Source organism: Myodes glareolus, chromosome 4 (assembly GCF_982192425.1).
Source record: "Myodes glareolus chromosome 4, mMyoGla1.1, whole genome shotgun sequence".
NCBI lineage: Eukaryota > Metazoa > Chordata > Mammalia > Rodentia > Cricetidae > Myodes > Myodes glareolus.
The window spans coordinates 53,831,418-53,856,442 of NC_142029.1; the positions used below are offsets into that span (position 1 = coordinate 53,831,418).

At 44.2% G+C, this 25,025-nt stretch overlaps 1 protein-coding gene across 1 annotated transcript in view; it reads left to right on the forward strand.

Moving 5' to 3' along the window:
• Window positions 1-2,498, forward strand: part of Slc9a9 (solute carrier family 9 member A9) — a 551,770-nt gene extending 549,272 nt beyond the window's left edge. Inside the window, exon 16 of the mRNA XM_048452510.3 lies at window positions 889-2,498. Within this exon, the coding sequence (XP_048308467.3) occupies window positions 889-1,116 (228 nt within the window). The 3' untranslated portion in view covers window positions 1,117-2,498. The remainder of the gene's footprint in view (window positions 1-888) is intronic.
• Window positions 2,499-25,025: the final 22,527 nt, after the last annotated feature.

Sequence of the window (25,025 nt, forward strand, 5' to 3'; positions counted from 1 at the left end):
CCAGTGGCCCCACAGACTGCCCACGCCACACAACTCTCACCCACATTCAGAGGGCCTAGTCTGATTCAATACAGGTTCTGTCAGTCTGGAGTCAGTGAGCTCCCACTAACTCAGGTCAGCTATTTCCATGGGTACCCCAATCATGATCTTGACCCCTTTGCTCATATTATCGTTCCTTCCTCTCTTCGGGGATGGAACTTTTTTAAGAACACAGGATTTGGCTGTCTTGATTCTAGCCGACCTTCCTGGGTGCCAGTGAAGAAAATCTACCAAATCACATTCTTCTCCCCTCAGCCCAAGGAGATGGGTCATGGGCCTCTGCTGACCTTGGGCTTGGAGATTCTTTGAGGCTGTGTAGGAAGCCAAGTTTTCATGTGGACACAAAGAATGTTGTGCCACGAACAAGCATAGATGGGCCATAGTAAAATTAATTCTAAGAAAAGGGGGTCTCCATCTCTGAAGAGAGGCCTCAGTCAGTAAAGTATGTGCTGTGCAAACATGAAGACCTGAGGGGGGATCCCCAGCACCAGCCATGCGCCTGTAATCCCAGCGCTAAAGAGAGAGAGAGACAAGTAGATCCCTAGAGAGCTCACTAGCCAGCTAATCTAACCAGGCTGGTGAGTCTCAGGTTTAGCAAGAGAAAGAGAACCTTGTCCCAAAAAAGTGGGGGGGGGACAAAGTGAAAAGTCATTAAAAACACCTGATGTCAACCTGCGCCTCCACCTGCATGCATGTATGTATGTAACACACACAAACACACAATCTATTTGCTTACACAGTGGGGATCCTGTTTGCTGCCTTCATCATGAAGTGACACCTCTCTCTCTCTCTCTCTCTCTCTCTCTCTCTCTCTCTCTCTCTCTCTCTCTCTCTCTCTCTCCAAACCAGGAACAACTGAAAGAGGATGATGTGGAATGTATCGTAAACCAAGATGAACTCGCCATGAATTACCAGGAGCCAGACTCCTCCCCCAGCAGTCCTGCCGCAAAGCTAGCTCTAGACCAGAAGCCTTCACTCCAGACCCCAGGCAAGGAAAACATCTACGAGGGAGACCTGGGCCTGGGAGGCTATGAACTCAAACTTGAGCAGACTCAAGGTCAACCCAAGATGGACTAATTGGCTTGATAAATGCAGATGTAATCACAAATAACGCAAGACCACTGAGGAATGCCAGCAGCCTAAGAGGTGACACAGAGAGAGACAGAAAAAGTATTAAGAACACAAATTGGACAGAATCAAAACCTTGTCACATGTATCCTCCCGTGCCTTCAGAAATGAGAATTCATTACCTTCCCTCTGTATTATGCAACCTCATTTAATTATCTGACAGACATTTTTACTGCTGGATTGGAGGCCAGGAGAGTCAGGCCTTTGGGATGATCCAGATGTGCCGGGTCTGTAGCGGGATGCCTCCTCCTGGTCCTCAGACAGCTCTCCAGGCCCTTCACGTGGATTTTGGATTCTATTCCCTTAATTATGGAGCATTAATAGCATGAGAGAAGAGCCCCTGCGCATAAGCGATAATTCTTATCTCTTAGGACCTGACTCCACTTGTTCTAACCGACTCTAGGGCTATGTTCAGAGCCAAGTGAGTGTTCAGTGCCCACTCTCGATGGCCTCAGAGAATTTGCATGAGTTGGGGGCCCTGTTGTCCTTGCTGGCACTCTGTCCATACTGTTCTTCCCACCACTCCTAAGAGCTTCTTGCCTCCAGGTGTGTCTGTGTTAAGCGCAGGGCCTCTTGCCAGCCAAAGGGGACTCTTTCCAGGGAAAGCTGGTTTTGTTCCCACATTCTGTGTTTTCCTCGGATGATAAGCCTCCCTCCCTTGTGTGTACTGGAACCGCTTCTTGGCTCCTGAAGCAGGTTCCCTCTGCATGCTGGCAAGTCCTGTTTTGCAGCATGACCCTTCCACATGGGGGAGACTGTGCAGGGGCCCTGACCTTTGCCAATGCCAACATTGGTGACTGGATGGCAACAAAAAGACAAAAATACTAGAGCTGGTGGCATTTAGGCCACACTGAGGCACCAAGGACAAGCACCAGTCCAGACCAACCCCTTGTCGGTGTGGCTCAGATCTTCATTGGAGAGACCAACACAATAGCTTTTAATTCAGCTGCATGACCTGTGCCTTTGAAGCCAAAAGATACCTCAAACCTAGCTTCTCTTGAAATGCAGGTGTTGCTGGTGAGCTCCAAAGAGCAGGCTTCAGACTTGGGAGCCCAAGACATGATGGCCTTGCTTTGGAGGGACATGGAGAATGATGTCTTTCTCAGGCCCAAAGCTTAAAAATAATGCATGCTTCGCTGAGCACTTCGTAGGCCTTAGACCTGTGGTATCAGGGATACTGTTCTGCATGTCTGTTTCCTTGCTTCCAAGTAGTAGAGACTGGGGGAAACTTTTATATTCAGCTAAGAAAAATCTTGTCATGTCAGGTAAATATGGCAAGTAGAGAAGTTTTCTAATTTGACATCACCCTAATAAAACTTTGTTATGGAGTATGATTGTGCTGGTTATCGATTCATTTCAAGGCATCTCCTCTGACCAGGCTAATTGAGAGCTCTACACTCTTGTCTTTAGAGAAATGGGTGCAGCAGGCACTAAATGCTAACATAAGGGAGATACATGGGCCCTCGGATCCATGAACAGCTAAAGGGACTGGAGCAACAAGTCATTGAAGGAATAAAGAAATCTGGGGAGGATGTCGCAAACGGGGGAAACCGAGTCAAGCTAAGCGGCACAGCATCCTTTCATCCCACCAGAGGTGACCAGAATCTGTGAAGTTTTTAAAAAGACACTAAAGGAGGAAGGAAAGAGGTCCAGAAGATGAGGATTCCTCTTCCCCCGTCAAGTGGAAGCAAGAGCCGAAAATTTGGTATTTGCTTTGTGTTAAGCGGATGGGGGAGATGTCCAAAAATTCCAATGGTAATGGAAACAGGAAGTGGAAGGAAGAAGAATTTGGCCTACCAGATGGAATAAAGTAATGTATGGAGGGGTGGGTCTAAAGCCAACACCAACTCACGAAGAGTGAGTTAGAACAAAGCTAGTCTCTGCCTCCCCAGGGTTCTCAGTAGGAGACAAGCTCTCTTTCAACCTGCCATCATGAATTACTGCAACAAGGGCAGTGGGGATAACCCCCCTCCACCAGGCTGGATCCAAGAGTAGGATCCCAATCATAGCCCATCCCATATGTGAGACAGTGTTCTCATCTTGCGATGTGACTACCAGCCTTCCTCGCTAGCAGAGGCTAGTGCCCAGTTAGCAATTCATAAAGGCAAGGCTCGCCAGGCTACCGCTGTGAAGGATAATGAATTATGATCTTAAGCAATGCCCTGGGCTTTGATTAGCAGCCTCATAACTGTGAAATGCAAACCTATTATTTACTGCCAGTTTCTAATGAATAATAAAGGCACAAGTTCTTTATTCAAGCTACTAATATTTTCCTTCATTATTAGAGCTCTAACCAGAATTCTCATTAATTAGATGACTGGTTCTTCCTTGAACATTTTAACATGGGTACATCACACACATGTGCATTCATACCCACAGAGTCTGACTCACTACCATGGCCCTGTCCAGAGCCTCTATGGTGCTTCCCATAATACATGGATATGTCTGAGCAGGCCTGAAACCCAGTATCAAATGTTATTATGGTCTTTAATCATAATGAACTTTCTTAAAACGCTTTTAAGAGATCAATCTAATGATATAAATCAAAACTGAAATTTTAAGTCCTCCCTGCACCACTAATGTCATGTGCGGAGTGGTTGTTTATAGTGAAAAGAGGGTAAAGGGACATTTTCAATGTAGCCCCATTTTGGAAGTGGTACAAAGATGCCCAACAGACCCCCAAGTCCAACTCGGAATCCTAAAATGAGAGTAGCATTTAAACAGAAGGCAAGAAATATGCAGAACCGAGCCTCAGATCCATGAACAGCTAAAGGGACTGTTTGGCCAAGGTGTGGTCCTGTCCACCATTATCTCTGCTCGAATCTCTCCAGAAAGACTGGCTGACAAGCTACAAATCTGTCTCCAAGAGAGATTAGATTCCCCTTTGATGGACAAATTCCTCCTCCAGTTATCACCAGGGCTTCTGGATTATTTTTCTCGCAGCAGGAGATTCCTGGGGGAAATATTAATTTGTTGGTATACATTCTTTTAATAGTATAAAAGTTCGAGAGAGGGACATTAAGTGTCTCTTTAGAATGTATTCATTTCTGATAGGCAGGCTGGTTACATTTCCCCACTCCTGTTGCTTATTTTTGTTTGTTTTGTTTTGTTTTGTTTTGTTTTGTTTGAGACAGGGCCTTTTTACAGACCCAGTTGTCCTAGAACTACCTTCAAGCTGGCCTTGAAATCACAGAGGTCTGCCAGTCTTTGCTTTAACAGCTCAGTGAAACATACCTGCATCTAAAACAAATATAAGTAGAATACAAGCGGGAGCCAAGGTTAGAGCATGTTCAGTTCGTATCCGGTACACAAGAACCATTTCTGCATTGCTTCTTGGCTTTGGTTACTTTTGGAAGGTCTGGCATAAGGAACTCCATCTTGTTTGCTTGAGACAAAATCTCACTATGAAGCCCAGGCTGGTCTCAAACTTATAGCATCTTCACCTTCCCAAGTGCTGAGATTATCGGTAAGCATTACCATGATTTTGGTTCTGACAGCTCCCCCTCCCTTGTCTATGAACACTCTTCTCTGAAGATAGCATTACCTAACCAGCCGAGGGTTTGTTCTCTCTTGTGTCTCATTGCCAAGATAAGATTTACAGTTGGTTGGTCTGATTTGAACCTGCAAGTGGCGGGGGGGGGGGGGGGAGTGGTAAGTGACAGGTGTCAAGGAATTAGTGCCAGGAACCTTTTTTAGTTGAACAACTAAGAAGTCTAGAAGACTTCTCATGGGCCAAGCATTTCTAGAGTCCATTCTGTTTATCCTGTGGGTAGTGTCCTGACATCTCAACAGTATTGTCAGTTTCCTGTGTCAGAGACTGTCCTGCAGAATGTTCACAAATGATAGTTTCATAAAGCTTAACACACAATTTACTGTCAAGAGTAAATATCGTTGAAGAACACTAAAAGGTAATGTTACAAAGCTTCACAAAAGATAGAATAAGCCAGAGAGGACTGATTTCAAACCTGTATACAAATACCCAATGCCTATTCATTCTCAGAAGGCTCATATAGTATATAAGTATATATACTTAAGTAGATATATAGATATATAAGCATATATACATAGTATATATGCATGTATAGATAAAAGACTCCCCCCAAAAGCATCATTACACTGAACTATGTAAGTGCCCCGTATATAATATATATATATATATTAATTTAACTTTTATGTTTAAAACAAAATTTAGACTCTTTAGTTCAGTAGGATAAGCCTATAGGATGGACAATCAAATCTTAGACCCTGCACATAGACAAGGAACAACTCCTCCAGTTACTATGAAAGGATTACATACAAGTAGACCTCGTATGTCTGGTCACACAACAGAGCAAAGAGATACAGACCAGTGTTTCAAATAAGAAAATTGTGCAGATGTCAGGTTTTCCATTTGACTATACCGAAAACAGCAAATTTTATTCTGGATATGTGAGAAATTACACATATTGAAAACATTTATTAAAACAACTTGGTTGTCGTCCTGACTAATACATCACAGTACATCCATTTCATAAAGCAGAATCTTATGTGCTGATATAGTCTGAGCTCTGAGACACTGCGCTAGTGCAGAATGCAGGCTGGGCTACCATGAGGAAGCAGATAGACATGCTTGGCTGTTAGGAACGACAAGGAGTCAACTTTCACCTTTGTCTCTCTTGAATTTTACAACAGCAGGCATATTATTTATTCAAAATAAAATAATAGTTCAACTCTTGTGCAATAATCCAATGCAAAAAGCTAAGCTACACTAGGAAATGCACTGGAAAGCAGGAAACACTGTCATTTTCAACACTGTCTTTGTCTTTGGGAGACCTTAGGAATGTGAAGTGCAGCCCCCAGAGCACGGAGCACCGACCCCTTCAGCACTCATGGGTGCCATTCTGCGAAAGCTCTTTGACTATGAAACACCACTGAAACTCTCCCCACCTCTCAAATAATTAGCACATTTTTTTTAAAAAAAAATGTGGTTTCTTATCAGATAGCAAAATACAGGAAAAGGAGACTGTAAGTAGAACAATGTGCTGCTGACCCAGAAACAAGCAAGATCAGGAAAATCAGTGCAAAGTCCAGAAGCAGACCTGCGGGTATATTTAGACGGCTAGTTTAGGAAACACGGCATTTCAATTTGGGTTGGGGATGAGTGGACTAATTGCTTTTCAATTTAGAAAACGAAAGAAAGAGAATATCTCCGATGCTTGGAAAACTCCGTCCCAAGTGATGGAAATGACTAAACATAAAAAGCAGAACAACAGGAAATTTAAAAGTAAATAATACTTCAAAACACGCAAGTGACCGAGCATGTCGTCTTCCTGAGACAGAGACAGAGACTAAAGCAAATATAAATATGACTTTAAAATGGAAAGCTTCCTATGTTAAATAAAACCAAATTTGAAAATAAGAAACTAACTGGAAAAAATGTGTGTGTGTGTGTGTGTGTGTGTGTGTGTGTGTGTGTGTGTGTGTGTGATCTGTATAGGTTGAGGATTATTCTCCAGAATATAAAATTTATTTTATTATTATTATTATTATTTGGTTTTCTGAGACAGGGTTTCTCTGTGTAGCCCTGGTTGCCCTGGAACTCATTTTGTAGAACAACCAAGCTGGCCTTGAACTCGTGAGATCCATCTTCCTCTGCTTCCCCAATGCTAGGATTAAAGGTGTGTGCCTCCACTGCCAGGCACAATAATTCTTACCAATACATGAGAAAAATGCTTAAAAGACAACCAAATTTAAAAGAAAAAAATGGTGTCTAGAAAATGATTGTTGTGCACCTTCCAGTCAGAATTTCTACTTCAAGGTAACTCTATAGAACACCAATAATTGACGTTTATGCATCAGGAAGTATATAAAACAATCTTTAGTGTGACATTGTTGCTACAAAAATGTTGGGGGAAATCCCAAGATTTCTGTCAATAGCAGAAGGGTCACCTAAACTGTCCAGTTCTGTGGGCCATTGCAGCAATTACATGCTATGATTAGCCCATCTGTATGCACTCAAATGGAACTATTTCTAGACTATCATCAGTAGGGTTTAAATAGGAAATATCCCCATAGGATCTTGCATTGATCGTGTATCCTAAGCAGCTGGCGATGCTCTTTTGAGAGGGAGAACAATATTAGGGGGTGAGACCTAGCTAGCTAGCGGAAATCGTCACTGAGGGTATGTCCTTGCTCATTCTCTCTCTCTCTCTCTCTCTCTCTCTCTTCTCTATCTATATTCTCCTTCTCTCCTCCCTTCCTGTGGCTAGGAAGTGAACAAATTTGCTCTTCCATACCATTGGATCTCGATGCTTGGTCTCCTCAAGGTGCAGCAACAAGGCTCACCCTTACTCTGAAATCACACAAGTCATGAGCCAAAATAAATCCCTCCTCCTTCTAGACTGTTCTCAGATATTGATCACAGCAACAAAGAAACCTGAATACCCCAGCCTTTTTTGTGAAAAGCAGTCTGGAATGATAGAAGACCAACAGGTGTTAGGATTAAGAGCTACATGGACTGAAGTTTTGGGTTTGTATTATTGTTTAATTTTTTTATAATGGTACTATAATCATGAGTTTTTGTTAAACTAGTTTGAGACATTTAGGAAAATCTGAGTAAAGTGGCATAGACTTGAATTCTGTGTAAACTAAGGGAAAACTATAAAAATAAAAAGCATGTGGGGTTTGTCTTGAGAGTGGCCTGGCCTTCAAGATGGGGCAGAGGGAGAGTAAGAAAGACTTCAAAGCTTTCCTCTGAGGGAGGTCTTGAAAGATGAGAGGCTTTCCAGATCTCTTCATTTCTGTCCCATGAGGACAAGGAGGGGTGGAGTTTCTAGACTACTGCAAAGGGGAGAGTGGGAGGGAGTAACTCCACATGGTTACCACATGGGTTGCTATGTGTTTGAAGGTGAGAAACGGAAGAACAAGAGACAGTTCTAGAGGTGTGGAAAAAAAAACTAAGGGGCACCACAAGCCTGTGTGAGCGGGGAATCGGTGAAATATGTAACACAAATAATAAAAACCCAGAGACAGATGTAGCGAGTTAGCTCGATATGGTAAATAACCAGGCCAGCTTAAGAATAACAATTATATTTTTAATGGTTGTAATGGGAAACTCACGCCACAATAGTGGGGAGTCCAACTTTCTCTGTGTCCAGTGGGAATCATACAGAGAGAGCGCGCACCTGGGTCCTCCCAGTTTTTCTTTCTAGGCCCCAAGTAGCCACGCCTTAACTAGATGTGATTGGTTGACAGAGTTTCCCCATCAGACAGATATTGGGGTTCAACCAGAAAACCAGAAAAGCAAAACAGTCAAGCCACTAAAGAAGTCCTCCCTCTACCAAGGCCAGGTAACTGCAGACTAACCTCTCTTTCCTCCCATTTTATATTCCCTCTAGTGGCGTATGACTCCCTATTACTAGGATTAAAGGTGTGAGCCACCATGACCTGCATCTTTTTCTGCATTGATCTTGTGTCACCCAGGGAGGCCTTGAACTCACAGACCCATCTGCCTCTGTCTCCCAAATCCTGTGTTTAAAGGTGTGTGCCACCGCTGCCTGACCTCTAGTATGGCTTAACTTTGCCCTTCTGATCGTTAGGCAAGCATTATTTATTAAAACATAAGATAAAATATCACTATAGAAATAGTTGAGGCAGGGAAGATAATCACATGGGCCGGGTAGAGATGGAGTGCCGAGGACAGAGACAGTGAACTGCCTAGTGTTCCTCTGTGTGGGTGTTATTTTGCTAGCTGAGAAGGAAGATGTATCAGGCACTCTTCTGTTGCTGTGACCAAGACTGTAACCAAGTTGTAGAAGGAAAAAGTTTATTTTGACTTACGGTTCCAGAGGGAGAGTCCATATTGATGGGTGAGGCATGTGGTAGCTGGAGGAAGAAGTTGAGAGACCAGACCTTTAATCACAGACACAAAGCAGAGACTGAATCAGAAGTATGGTGAGGCTATCAACTCCCAAAGCCACCCTCAGTGATGTACTTCCTCCCGCAAAGCTCCTCCTCCTAAATGATTCATAAGGTCCTCAGACATTATGGGTGACATTTCTCATTTAAGCCAATACAGTGTCAGGAAGGTGGAGAAGAAGGTAGGGTCTAGATAAAATTCAGAAGTAAACTACACACAGTTGTAAGTGAAAAAATGTGAAGAAAGGGGAATACAGATACCAAAATGATGCCCAGCCTAAGGCTTACATAATGACTGCTGACTAGATCCATTGGGAGGGAACTGAAAGGAAGAATTGGTCCACAGAAAAGCCAGTTGATCTGGTTCTGAACAAGATGGAACTGAGACTCCCATACAGCACCTCTAGAGTTAAGGAGGTGTGTGTAAGTGGATTTAGAGTTTAGTAGGGGCCTAGAGTATGTCATAGTGGCATGGCGCTCATCCAGCACTTGCAAGGTTGTGGTTTTGATCCTCAGCATTGCAATAGCAATAATAACAGTGATAAAATTTAGGTAAAAGTTCTAGGTTAGAGATGTGAGTTTTGAGGGATGAGATGTGCATCCTGGGTTCATGGAGGAAGTTTTCAGGTACCATTGACTCTTGTATTTCTCTAATGCCTGTATAGAGATTCTGATGTGTTCTCTATGCAGCAAGACTCTAGACGCTCTGTGAGGAAAAGCATGACCGTCTCCAAGAGAAACCACAGTGGTTGAAGTGCACCATGGGAGCACTACAGACAAGAGGGAAAAGGAAACAAGACAGAGAGCTGAGGCATGCTAACCCGCATAGCTGGACAGACTATGCACCTGCAAAGCACTCCCTGGAGCATCCCTGACTATGAATCCAAGGCCTGACATTTGCATGGAATGGAAAATTGGACACAGAACAATGTTGATTTCTGCTGTCTCTATCTGTGGGCTCACACACCTGCTCTACCTCTCCCCAGCTGTGACCGGCCTGAACATATTATCACTTCCCCAGTACCTACTGATCTGACAGATGCTTTGCTCTTGATACCTCCTAGAAACCACTAGAAGTAGTTCACTTTCAGGTGGCAAAGCCAGCAGTGCCACTTCCCTGTCCCGTGTCAATGGCATGTCAGCTTTTTTTAATCTGGTCATAATTTAGTCCCTGAGGACCCGGATCAGCTTTCCCTTCTCCCAAGACATCACACTGGTCTATTACATTGATGACATTTGGACCTAGTGAGCAAGGGGTAGCTATTATTTTGAAGATAATGGTAAGACATTTGCCCGTCAGAGCTTGGAAATAAACCTGGCAAAAATGCCAGATCTTTGGACCTTGGGGAAATTGTCCAGTCTGATAGTGTGAGGCTTCTCAGGCAATCCTCCTAGAGATGGAGGTGAGTTGTTGCATATGACCCCTTCTGAGACTACAACCGGCACAATATACAGTGACTGGAGATGGGAATAGGAATAGGGTGTGTTCTTCATCTGCTGATCCAGCTCATTTACCACAGTTGAATTATAAACCCCTCCAAAGATATGGCACCCATGAATGTAGTGTTACCTGATAATAGGATCTTTGCAGATGTAATCAAGTTAAGATGGGATCATGGGGATTAGAGCGAGCCCTGATTTTAACAACGAATGTCTTTATATGGAAATGGAGACACACAGGCTGATAGCAGAAAATGGAATGATGTCAACAATAAGCCAGTGAAAGCCAATGCTGGCTACAACCACCAGAAGCGAGGAGACACATAGGGGGCATTTTTTCCTTCAATGCTTATAGGCGGAGACTGTAAGACCTGGAGTGCAGACTCCTGGCCTCTGGACCTGTATGAGAATAAATGTTTAAGTTTTTAAGCAATCCGTGTGTGGTGATCTGTTACAAGAGCCCTAGAAAAGTCATGTAGGAATGACCTGAAGAGTTGTGAGTTTGAGAGGATCTCTGAACAAGAGAAGGCTTTGTGATTGATCCAAGACACAGTGCGAACTTCTCTGACCCTCGGGCCCCGTGACCCAGCACATCTGATAGTACTGGCTCTGGAAAGTCCCTGCAAATGAATCACCATTCAAAGCCTTGGGATTTCGGAGCAAAATTCTACTGTCCTTTGTAGACAACTACCTATGCTTCAAAAGTAACTCAGTCTGTTGCTGGACTTAGTAGAGACGGACACCTCCCCATGGACCATCAAGGTGGCCTGTGGCCTGAGCTGCCATGTGACCAGGGTGGTTTGTAGCCCAAGACATGAAGCTGAGGAAAGTGGCATATAAAATGACCAGGCAGGCATTAAAGATACATTTTAATTTATGTGAGGAACATCTAAATGTGCACCATTGCTCTTCCACTCTTTTCTTTCTCTTCCCCGCCCGCACCCATAGCCTCACCCATATAAACAGCTGCCTGGGGCAGGCCTGACTTGCAGATGGTTTTGCGTGATATGCAGAGCTCAGATGTGGACAACTGCAGTGCTGTGGTCAGCTCCCCATCATCTCTGAGGGAAAGAGATGCCAGTCAGTCCTCACAGTGAGCAGAGCTCTTTGTTGGCCCCTTTGGATGAGAAGTAAGCCAAAGAGAAAGATCTCCACTGCCGTGGGCTATGGCAGAGTTTTGGCCAGACGGCTTGAAGTTTGAAATAATGTGAGTGGAAAATTGGAGGCAAGAAGTCTGACAAAGAGGAGTGTGCCGAGATGTCTCTGAGTGTGCAAGGAACAATGGTGTCTATGTTTCATGCTCATTAAATAGTAATCATCTCAACATTGGTAGATTTTAATAAGTTAGCGAAAAACGAAGAGAATGACCCGTTATGTGAGTACCGGTGAGTCTCTTTGTCCAGTCACTGGTCTACCCAATGGCCTCATAATCAATGTTCACTGTGGAAGGCATGGGGGTATGTGTGAGCCTAGCAATACGGACTTTCATTCCCCAAAGCCAACCTGACCACAGCCACTGCTGAGTGCCAGTCTACCTCTAGCAGAGACCAACACTGAGTCCCCAGCGTGACTTTGTTTACCTGGGCAATCGGGTCGCTACCTGGTGGCAAACTGATTCCACTGGGCCACTCCCATTGCGGAAAAGATAGCCCTTTACTTTTACTGGAATACATATTTTGGGTACTAATTTGACTTTCCTGACACAGTACTTCTCCCTTGCACAGAAAGGAAAATAAATGCCCTCATAAACCTAAGTTCTTTTGGTCTAGCGGTCTAAGAAAAGAAGGATTCTTCCACCCAGCGCCCACAATATCCTGCTTGTGTAGGCCACTCTAGTCCTCGGAAAGCTGGAGCGTAGATACAGAGGGGTGTTGCTGTGAAACTGTGGTTTGAAGCTGCCTTCCAAGAAGGAACTGAACCGCTACTGCATTGCAGAGCAAAAGATTCCAGAACACTGACATTTCCATAGGCTATGTCTGATGCTAACCATACCCTGTAAGTCCAGTCAATGGGAAACTACAGGATCTCAAATAGGAAAAATCTGTTCATGTCCCAAATTCATCAGGAGTGAAATCTCAAGTTGCTCTGGGGGCTTAAGAACCATAGCTAGCCACGGTTCTTCCTGAGACAAAAGGATTGTAGAGAGCTCAGAGGAAGACAACCATAAATACCAGCTACAGCTTCTGAAGTCAGGGTTCAATGGCCATGACTCTTTCTTTCTTACTTTCTTATATTTTGAAATATCATAGACATATTAAGCTAATACTTTTGTTTTCTTTCTCCCACAGTACTATCATTCAGTATAAGATAGGTTAATGGTAGCTAACTTTATGTCACAGTACTAAGTGACAAGAAGTCAATGAAAAAGAAGAAAAACTGCTACAAGAAGTTTCATTCTCTTCTGAGGAAAGGGTCAACATGGTTTCTGCTGTATGCAAGACAATGGCAGCATTGGAAGGAATTGGGACATTGTTACTGTCTTTATGTTGAACATTGGAAGGAATTGGGACGTTGTTACTGTCTTTATGTTGAGATTAAATGATTGAAGGAGGCACAGATGACAGGGATGGATGTTCATGGTACTTTTATGTGCTGGTTTGGCTCTGTGATAGTCCTCAATCAAGTACTAATCTAGTTATTGCTAAGAAGGTGTACTTCATAGATGGTTGATGTTCATAAATAGTTTAATTAAATAAGATTGTTCCAGATCATCTGGGTGGCCCTGATTTCATCCATTGAAGGCCTCAGGAATAGAACTGAAGTATGTGGAGAGGAGAAGTTTTACCTGGGGACAGTGGTGCCCACACCCACCCGAAGGTTCTAGTACCCTAGTGATAGCCTGCTCTCCTGGCATTATGCTTCCTTAAGAGAACCTCACAATCCTACAACAATATCACTACCTTTCCCTTCTACACTTCAGACTAGATTCAGGAAGACGACATCAATAAGAATAACAACAAAACTTAATGAGGCACATAGACATCTGAAAGAATCAGATGTTTCCAAAGGGGCCACTTCAGGCATCTCTTTCTATTAAAAGACACTCTTAGTGTTGACCTGGTCAGTCGCCCCAGCCTCTTCTGGCTGCAGTGTAATTCAAGGAGAGCTGATGCTCATGAAGATGGTCCAGAAGCAAACCCTTAAAGCACCTGAGACCAGCAAAGATGCATTCAAGTGCATCCATTAATCATGTCAACGCAGTTCTTAGGCTGGATATGCGGGGCTTTTTGAGGTATAACAAGCTTAGCTCTTTAACATAGAAGGTTCCGTATGCTTCGTAAATATTTTCCACCAACCTGTCATTCACTGTGTTCAACAAACAATTAGTAAACCCTTCTAATAGACTACTGATAATCACGGTCAGGCACTGCCAATGTGAGAGCCTTTAATGAGATAAACATGACTGGGGAGAAGGAGGAGTAGGCCAGAAAGTGCACTGGTTTGGAAGCATGACCTCTTGCTTCATCACCTCGTCACCCTAACTTCTTAAATGTAGCATTGACTGGGGAAGAAAGGGGATCTCCTCCAGCCCACGGTAGAGAAACAAACTACAACACTATAGTGGTCAGCTTCTGTGCATGCCAGGATCCACCTCCCCTTCTCTCCTCACTGGGGAGCAGTTCGGCATGGACTTAATGCCAAGATGAGACTCAAGTGCTCCCACCTCCTAATGAGGCCCAAAGCAATACAAACTCATACTGGCCTCTCACTTATCCCACGCCTGGTCTAAGGGAACTCTCAGTTAGTGGAAACCACCCAATAACCCTTCTTGAAAGCACGTTTTCCACCCACATCTAGCAGATGGCAAGCGTGACAACATGCCGATTAAGCAGAATTAAACTGAATTAAATCTTGGCTCCCTTGTACCTGGCACTACCTCCTGAGTAAAGAAGGGGAAATGCCGGCAGGACGGAAAGGAGAAAAACATGGATGGGCCTTTGTGTTAGCCTTGCTCTTCTACATATGCGATCTCATTTCATCCCTTGGACCCTGGAAACACCGTCTTAAGACCCTTGCCTTATGTACACAGTTCAAGGAGACAAGGGTCTAAGTTACATGGGTGACTAATAGAAGAAGCAAATTTTGAACCCAGAGTAATATAGCTCCATGGGCCTTGCCCTGCTATCCCAGGCTGCTGGAAAAAATAGTATGGTGTACATCAAGAACACTTCATGCACTAGCATTGGATGGAACACTGGACAGATGCAGCCGAACAGCATGGGTTGTATGGTACTCAGACCGGATACAGGGTAAATGGCCATGCCCAGAGTAGAGGGCAGTGCCAAAGGGTGAGCTAGAAGACCCCAGGACCTAAATTAGTCAAACCTTTTTTTTTTTGGTACGTTAAGAGGCCAAGACCTTCATGAATCCAGCAGCAGAAAGGAAATATTCTCCTGTCTAACTTAGAAATCAGTGAACTAGCTTTGGTGAAGGCAAGGACCCAGACCAGGGTTTTATGATGCTGGTGCTGGCTTCTCTACTTTCTCTTCTCCCCTTCAGCTTGACCTCATTCTCAATAGGCCCAAGGCATGGCAAGATGTCCGCCAGCACTCCTGGGCTTTTCTCTGTAGCTTTGGAGTGCATGCTGGTGTAGGAGCCCACTCCTACAAAGTGAGCTAGGGTTCCTGGGTAGGGGATCCTTGAGGCCAAAGAAAAGTCAGATGAAGGAAATAGAAGACAGGATAGAATTGGGACGTCTGTCTGGTCATGCTGAAGTGGCCAAACAGCTCAGAGTTTATTTCAGAACTTGCTTATATACAAAAGCAGAACTAAGCTCAGGACAGATGGTTAGTTAGTATCTAATCACAGGACCATTCCTGTCCTTGACTAAGCAGCCTCCTCTCTCTTCAACACGTGCTTGCTGCTTGGAAGCAGCCTTACTTTCTATCTCAATGTTCCTGAGGTTTGTTATCAGCAGCATACGTGTGCTAGATAGAGTGTTCTTTTCTCACAGGCTAAATCAGAAGTCTCTCACCTCAGGGTTATAGGAAAAAGCAGAGCAGGCAAGCTTGAACTCAAATGACTCCTTTAAGTCAGAAATGACTCCAGATGGAAACTGAGTCACACGTGGGCTCCCACATCCTGTAAATAGCTCTTGTAGACCTGGCTGACCTAAAATTCACAGAGATCTGCCTGTCTCGGCCTCCTGAGTGCTGGGATTAAAGACATGAGCCATTGCCACCTAATTGGATTTGATCACTCTTATGGCCTGTAATTCCTAAACCCTAAGGATAGCTTTTTTCCTAATTACACTAGTAAAATCCTAAGGATGCTGTGATTGGCCATCTTGTGCCTTCCACTCACTTCTAGGCAGTTATTGGGTCAGATAGCCCATATTGCATGCCCATTTTACGGAATCTCAAACACAAGTATTTAGTGAATCAACTCCTGTCAGAAACAAAAACTAAGTTCTGTTGTGGGATATTTGCACACTGTGTGAAGATGTATTGTTGTGATTTGGTGTAATAAAAAGCTGAATAGCCAAGAGCTAGGCAGGAGAGACTAACTGGAACTTTCAGGCAGAGAGAGGATTCTGGTAGGTAGAAGGGTGGAGTCGCCAGCGAGATGCAGAGGAAACAGAATGGGCAGTGTGGAGATGAGGTAATGAACCTGGGGGGGTAGATTCTAAAATATGAGTTAATTTAGGTTCTAAGAACTTGTTAAGAACAAGCCTAGGCTAAAGTCAAGCTTTTCTTGTTAATAAGTCTCCATGTCATTATTTGCAAGCTGGTGGTCCTGACGAGAAAGGACTACTACCAAGTTCTTGTACTGTAGCTTCCTAAAGTAACCTGCATAACCAACAGGAGATAATAATTAATAAACACAAAGCATTTCTGTCAGATGATCTTGGATCTTAACCCTATGAGAAATCAGGGGTCGCATAAAGATCGTCACATGGAGAGGTTTGTGTGACTTGGAAATGTGGCTGCTTGCCAATGTCCAGCACAACTCTTTACCATATGAGGAAGTCAGCTTGGAAGGGATGTTTCTTCAAATGACAACCGTGGCAGATGACCTTTGACTACAACCTATGAAAGCTCCCAGTGAAGCTGTTCCCCAATTCCTGATCCACAGAGACCGTGGAGAAGATATGTACTATCATTTTACGTTGCTGGCTTCAAGGCTGACTCGTTATGCAGTAGTCACAATGTAAAACTCCTGGAGATACAGAAAGAGCTCTGGAGCCACGCATCCCTTAAAGCACTTCTTGCAGGAAAAACAAATCAAAACCTTTGCTTAACGACAAAGATTGCGTCTCCCCATCTAAGCACATGCGTATCCCATTTCCCCACCCTCCGAACCTGACTTCACAAATAGAAGGCAGTGACAGCACCCAAGTGGCAGTAGTCACACACCCCCTAACCAGAGTCACACAAGGGTTCCACCAGGGTTGAAAAGAGGGACAATATGGGCTCACTGAACTAACTGCTAACTGCTGTAAGGGGATAGTAAGAAAAAAATTGCTACAGACTTCTAGAGAGTTCTGATCTGGGTATAGCACTGAAGAGAAATGGCAATTCTTTCTGTAACCCATAGGAGCATCAGGCTTATGTACAGCCATAACAGGAAAGCATCACGGTCCTGGATCACCATTAGGCCTGCACACTGGACCAACCAGGAGAGCTTCTAAAACTATCAATGCATAGTCCCACCCCTGGAGCTTCAGAATCAAACCCAGACTAGGGCCAAAATCCAGGAGTATTTTCAAAGCTCTCCAGGTGTGCAAACAACATTGAGAACCAGGTGTTGCAGGATATTTAATCACACTGTGAAACCCAAGACTGTGTTAATAAAAATCAACCTTGGAGCCAGGGAGCAGGGCCAGCAACTAGTTGATAGGAATTAGCCAAAGAGAGCACTGAAGACAGAGGGAAACACATGAAGCAGTAGGGATGGACTTGGAGTTTCAAAAGATTTATTTGTTTGGGATGGCTGGAGAGGCCCTCTCTTTTGGGTCTTTGGCCAAAAGGAAAGGTTAACCAGTTGCTTTTCAGCCTCTTTGAGCTAGTAGGCTTTCATTCCAACATCTGACTCCCGAGTCTTTATTGGTAAATAGAACAATAAAGCCTAGTTTTAAAACAGCAACTAGGAGCTGGTAGGACTCTCCAGAAGGGAGAGGCATCCACCATTTGCAGAAAAAGCTTCAAGGACTTCCTGGAGCAACTGAGAGATGGCGTGTGAAAGATTTCTAAACCAGAGAGAGTAGCTCAGGAGAGGAGAGGACCTGAGCAAGTACAACAGCAGAGGTGTTGTCATGTGACCTGGGGCTATGGGGAGCATCCAAGTAAAAAGCCACCGCAGGTTGGTGAGGATGCTGCTGAAGTTTCCATCCTAATTCCAAGCCTCGGCTGTTAACTCCAAAACCAAAAGCTCCAATTCACAAAACCTGCGAATCATCAACTTCTAAATCCTTGGCATGCAACACATTTGGGATATCATTTTAGGGAGCCACAGCTGCTGCCTGGACAAAAGAAGACAGAAAAAATAACTGCTCCCTGTGAGGCCCCATGATGGAGCAACAATGTCATGCGACATACCGCTTCAAATTGTCTCCTTTCATTAATACCAGATAGAAAGCTGAAAACGGCATCTGAATTTGGTTCAGCTCTGCCTCTGTCTACCAAGGACGTATGTTTTCTAAGTTTGTTCATTCCCCACTCACATCTTCAATGAGAACTGTCCCCACTCTCACAGTTCACACCATGCAAAAGCAGAGAAATTATTGGTCTGACAGGATTTGCCCATTCTAAGTGTTTATTTCCTTCCCTCAAAAGCCTGTTGTTGCTCTTTCTAAAATGAGCATGCAAGTCCTTCTCCTGGCATCATATTGAAAAGGGCGCTTGTGGAATAGGGCTTCTTAAATTTTAGTATGCACTTGGATACACTAAGGATCTTATTAAAATCAGGCAGGAAGTCTTGATAGGACCTGAGGATCTGTGTTCCTAGAGGGCTCCCAGATGACACTTCCCAGTGGCCAGGGACTGGAGCAAAACGTCCATCAGGCTCAGGACTTCTGTGTCTATAGGCAATCTGGAAGTTTCAGGGTTCAAGCAGCCAGAACATCTTTACCAATTTAACCACATTACCCATTTAAAATGTATTGATGGAGATTTTCACAGAAATTCTTATATTTTTTAAGTATGTATACATAAGGCAAAGGTAGATTTGATGGTTCACACCAGCTGACCCTCTAGTTAATATAGGGCAAAGTTGGTTCTAATATATTTTATCTTGTTTGGGTGTCAATGTTTATACTGGATATGAATCTCTTCCAGACTAATGTGGTTTGATGGACCAAATATGGATATACAAATATCCATTTTAGTTGTTAGCATTATATTATCAGAATTCATAAACTTTTATCAATCACTGAACTGTAATTTGCTAGGACATAAAAAGCAAACATGGAAATAACAATGAAAGCATCAAAAATCCAAAATGGCATCCATAGACGATGTGGGATTCCCCCATGTGCCGTGAATACCATTGGTTAATAAAGGACTGTCTTAGACCTGTGCAAGGCAGAATAGAGGTAGGTGGGGAAAACTAACCTGAATGCTGGGGGAAAGAAGGCGAAGTCGGTGAGACAGCATGGAGCCGCCAGAGGGGAAAGATGCGAACTGCCAACTGGAACCTTCACGGTAGGCCACAACCCTTGTGGTAAAATATAAAATAATGGAAATGGGATAATTCTAGATGTAAGAGCTAGCTAGCAATATACTTAAGCTACTGACGAAGCAGTATTGCAAATAATATAGTTTCTGTGTGATTATTTCAGGAGTCTGAGTGGCCGGGAAACGAACAAGAGGCCTCCAGCTACACATAGAGGTTGCAAAGGGGACTCCATAAGAGCACTGGTCCTGATTAGAGAGGCTGGGCGTGTGACTCTGCAGAGCTGACGCGCACACAGAGAAACCTTCAGGAGAAGACTCTGAGATGCTCTTAGCATTTCACCCCTCGCTTCTGCAGGACTCACCCTGTAGGAGACTGTGAGGTGAACATGAAATTGAAATATTTGCAACAGAGACCAGACCCTTGAATGCTTCCAAAACAAGTCAAAAATACTTTCTAGTACAAAAATCCACACGTTTCATCCCAATCAAGTAGACTCCTAAGCCACAGGAATGTTGTTCAAAGTTCAAAGCAGGAACACCTAGCAGCAAAAATGGGTCAGGCTATAGTTTCACCCAAGTATTTCTTAAACCAGCTTAATTGAAAAGAATAAAATCACCAGGAGCAGTAGCATGTATCACCAAACCCAGCTCTGAGAGATGGAGTCAGAAAGATCATGAGTAAGTTTAAGGTCAGCTTAAGCAACACAGCAAGATCCTATCTTGAAAAGCCAGAAGAAGATGAGAGAAGAGGAGGGGAGGCTGGAGAGAAGGAGGGAGAGGGGAAGGAGGGAGAAGAGAAGACTTTAGGACACAGTTTTCAAGGCAGAAACCCTTTCTGATCACTCAGGTTTGCTAGTTAGTATTTCACTTTTCAGTGGTTCCATGTTCTGCTTAGGCTCAATTGTCAACTTCACTAAATCTAGAATCATCTGGGAGACAGTGTCTGGGCGGGCCCACGGGGGGTTATCTTAAGTTAATTATGGTGGGAAGACCACCCCACACACACACACCCAGCCCACTGTATTGCCTAGGTTAGAATCCCGGACTCTGCAAAGTAGGAGAAAGCAACTGAACACAAACATCGTCCTTCTCTGCTCCCAGACAGCAGATGCAATAGAACCAGCTACCTCAAGCTCCTCCCACAGACTGTCCCAGTATGATACGCTTTACCCTTGAGAACCAAGCCAGAATAAACCCTTTCTCTCTCAGGCTGCTTTTGACAGGTTTTTCTGTTTGTTTGTTTCGTCTTGTTTATTTCAGTCACAGCAACAGAAAAGCAGCTAAGACTGACAGCATCATCTATGTGTAGAGAATACAAAGCAGCTCTTAGCTGATGTGAGAGATGGGATGAAACTGAAAGCCGTCTTCCCGTCTGAGAAACCTTTGCCGCAGCAAAGACTTTACGCTTTGAAAATGCTTATCCTATGCCTGACGGAACAGACGAGGGAAGAAGTGTTAGGGTCATACAGACAAAATCCTGCTAGGGCGACCAGGAGGGTCTTAGCTAGGAAAATAAGCATTTCTACCCTCACATTGCTTTAACGGAGAGAAGCGTGATGGTCACCAATACACTTTCTGGTCTCCAGTCAGTGATTATCGAATGAGAGCCTGTAATATGTCCGGCATTGTCCTTACCCATGGAAGCCTTGCACTAAAGCAGGAGGCAGATGTAGCTAGATGATATATTACCAAGCCACATAGCCCCACAGGCTGTAAGAGCAGGGAAAAGCAGGTTGAGAAATGACTTGGAAGTTAGAGCTTACATAGAGATTATGGCCTCTGTGAGGAGAAGGCATTTGAGACTTGAGAAAGACGCTGAATTGAGTGAAATACATCTGTAAGGAGAGGTGTCCAGGCTTGTCTGGAACTTTCCAGAACAGCAAGGAAGCAAACTAAGCAAGAACCAGAGAATACAGGTCAGGGCGGGAGGAGTCAGGGCGGGAGGAGTCAGGGTAGAGCAGTTGCAGCAGCCTGTCCCAAAGACTGATTTCATGCTCAGGGAAATAGGAATCTGTGGCAGCCAATCATGGGGGCTGCCAGCAGATGGAAACCTAACTTCTGAAGGAATCACTCTGGCACTTCGTGAAAATAAACCCGAGGCAAATAATAAACAATATTGGTCTGACATTGCTTCATGACAAATTTGAAAGCTTAGCCACATGAACAGTGAGGGTTTCTTGGGATAAGACATCCGTGTGATATTTGGAGGTCGGCTAGCGACTGAGTCCTTCTGAGTCAGTGTCACTGGGCTCCCCACCTCCCTTTCTATCCTCCGACAGAGCTATCTAGTAGCCAGAGAGTTTGTGCTCTCTCTCTCTCTCTCTCTCTCTCTCTCTCTCTCTCTCTCTCTTTATCTCTATCTCTATCTCTCCTTCCTTTCTCCTTCCCTCCCTCTGTTTCTTTCTAAATTAGTTCATACAAATGTGTTTTAATCTCCCTCTCCCCTTCCTCCAGTTTCTCTCAGATCTCCCCCACACAAGCAGTTTTGTGTTGTTTTCTTTTTAAATGCCCATCAACTCCAATTTGTATTGCTCATATATTCTTGGATATGTGACCTCCCACTGGGCTGCGATCAGTCTACCAAGGGCTGCATAAACTCTTAAAGGAAACCAACCCTCCTTCTCCCAGCAGCTGTAAACAGCCGATGTTCCTCCTCATCGAGGGGTAGGACTTTGTGCCCTGACACATATGTGGATACGCACACTCCATGTCCGGATTTGTGGACTTTGGGCCCTCACACATACGTGTTCACACACGCTCCATGTCCGGATTTGTGGACTTTGTGCCCTCACACGTACGTGCATACACACACTCTGTGTCTGGATTTGTAGACTTGGAATTTCCTTTTCATAGCAACCGTTGACTTTTTAGGTAACCTTTTATGTGTGATCTTGATCTAAAACGAATGTTACACATTTACTATAAACTGCAGTCCTTACAGTTTCGTTGGTTTGGTTTGGTTTTTAGCACACCTTGTAGAGCATGCGCAGTGACTATTTTGTGCTTTCTCTTCCAAGGAGTCTACGCGTATGGCATGGTGGGGCTCCCGAGGGTTTGATTTTACAGGAAAGAGATTTCTTTCCTCCGTGGCAGTGACTAGTGACTGCCAGCAGAAGCCACTTCATAAACTCATCGTTCCAACTTTGTTCCTCACGCTACGTATCACAGCAATGTGTTCAGTTCCTGAACAGCTTGACTCTGTCTCTACAAACTGAAATACCATACTTCCAATGTTGAAGATAAGACATGGGGATTTTAAAAAAAAAATGCCTGTAATTCCCATATCTGGAAGTGGCAATTTTCTAAGATAACTTTTTTTTTTCTCTTCTGAGGGAAAGAAACACATGGTTTATTAATGGCCGTACTTGAAAGTCACATCTAAATATTATGACAGAATTAGAAGAAACTTACTAATATAGCCAGATAGTAAATAAGGAATCCATTTACCATTGGCTTCTCTGCTAGTATATCTAAATCTCCACAGCATCACTAACCCCTTTCTGGGCTTGTGGCTATAGAGAGAAAACACTGAAATTTGGGTTCACCTTCTGCCCCTATAGCCTGAACTCCCTGACCCATCCTTTTATTACCAATGACTTATAATTATGAGTTAAGCCTCTTAAGTTCAGGAAGGATATTAAAGAGGGAAAACAGCAAGCTCTATAGAGATGCTCGTCCGTAGCCCACACTCTCATTGCTCAGCTAGGGTTGCCCCACCATAGACCTTAGACTAGAGATTGTCATGGGACAAAATAGGACTAAGTTATTATGATTCGCTGTTTGAGCTATGGGAAACATCGCTGGATCTTTTCTCCAGGAAAGTGGCGCCAGGATGCCACATGCCCCCTGGGTAGCTCATGCATTGCTCACATTTTGAGAAACAGGCCAAGAAGTGACAAGCAGACCCAGCCCATTCCCTTGCCTACCACAAATCAGGGCTTACTGAGTGCCGCTGACAGAGAGCCTGGGATAAAGTCTATGAGACAATTCATTTGAAGGGAAAATCCTCCTAATAATTTTCAGTCTGCAATAGCCGGTTGTGCCAACAAGCCAAGTGAGTTCTCAGACTGATGGGCCAAGTGCAGCCATAAAGACAGTGACCTGTTCACATTCAAAAGAGGCAAGACTCGAGAGTCCATCAGGCACCGGATGAAAATGACCTCCAGCTATCACACTACCACGATGACAGCTCCTCCCTCTGACACCCACTGGACATGTGGAAATGGGACAATTACCAGCTCATTCTCTCCAGACAGCACTTCACAAGCATTTACAGGCGCCCTAACCTCAAGAGAGCTTGCTTGCTCCGAGGGGCCAGCTTCCCTCCCGCCTATGCAATTAGCCCATCTATATATCTCCCACTCTGAGTTGATCTTCTGAAGGACAGCACAGCAGGTCAAGTTCAAGTGCTGAAGCAGATAGCACAGATGAATAAGATTGCAGGGAACCCTCAGTGGGGGAGCATGCTGGGCCTGAAGGCCTCTGAACAAATGTGGATGCTATGGGAGGCAGGATAATATTTTGGCCATGTGGCTTGTGATAAAGAGTTGTATATGCACAGTCTGAGCCAGGCGAAGAAGAAAAGTGAGCAGAGAACAAGACCAGACACTCTCATTAATGCAGAGTCCCTGAAGGACAGGGGAGGACTATTATTTCAACATGGCTTTCATTCAACACGATCACAAGAAAAAAGTTACCACTAACAAGAAAAAATGGCAGTTGGTTAAAAGAGAAGAAATGTGGGGGCTAAGCCAAGCAAAGCTGAGTCAGCACAATCCAGGAAGCCAGAGATGCTGAGCTGGGTATCGTCACCTGGGAAGTTGTCCCTGAGTATTTGTCTTAGTCACTGCTCTATTGCTGTGAAGAGACACCATGGCCAAGACAACTCTTAGAAAAGAAAGCATTTAATTAGGGGCTTGCTTCCAGTTTTAGAAGGGTGGTCCATGATCATCATGTCAGGAAGCAGACAGGAATGGCGCTGAAGTTGCAGCTGAGAACTTGACATCCTGAGCCAAAGGCAGCAGGCAAGGAGAAAGAGACATTGGCCCTGGAATGGACTTTTGAAACCTCAAAGCCCACCTCCAATGATGCACCTCCTTCAGCAAGACCACAGTTCCTAATCCTGCTCCAATCGTTCTGCTAACTAGGAACCAAGCATTCGAACATAAAAGCCTTTGGGGGCTATTCTCCTTCAAACTCCACAGTGTTCAAACTGTTTCTTGGAGGATCTTTTTTTTTCCACCTTAATTGACAAAGGAGGATAGAGATTTGCATTCTTCATGAACCAGGTCTCCTGCCTCTGCTTCTGACACTTCTGGTCCAATTTCTACTCAAAATACCTTCTCCTTTCAGGATTGTGAGAAGAAACGTAAAAGCATGTTTTGCCTGTCCCTCCTTTGTGTGGTATTGTATGTAACCTGTGAAGATAGCAGGTGTTCAGAGCTAAGACTGTCACCACACATGGAGAAAACATGGCAATAACGGTGGCACCCAGAGCCACTCAGAAGCACATCTGCCCAGCAAGATACCACCACAAGATACACCATCAAGACGTGTGAATTAAGCCATCTGAAAATAACCCGAAAGATGCAGATGTGTGGCCGAAGGGACTGGGAACACTCAAAACTCCAATCAAGGGGACCAGAGCATCATTTCTAAGAAAGAAAACTCAACTGCAATTGTAATTTGAGATAAATAAATCCTAATCAATTGCATTGTATTCAGTTTAAGAACAGATTTTAGAATGCGAGGCAGAGGGGTTGGCATGGAGCACAAAGAGAGGAGCCACAGAGCTGGGAGTGACAGCGCCATCCCAGCACAGTCCTGAGGGGAGAGTTCTCAGGAATCAGCAAGATAACCCCAGCCTGCCATGGGGTAAGACTGGCACATCGCTCTCCTCAGGGCCAC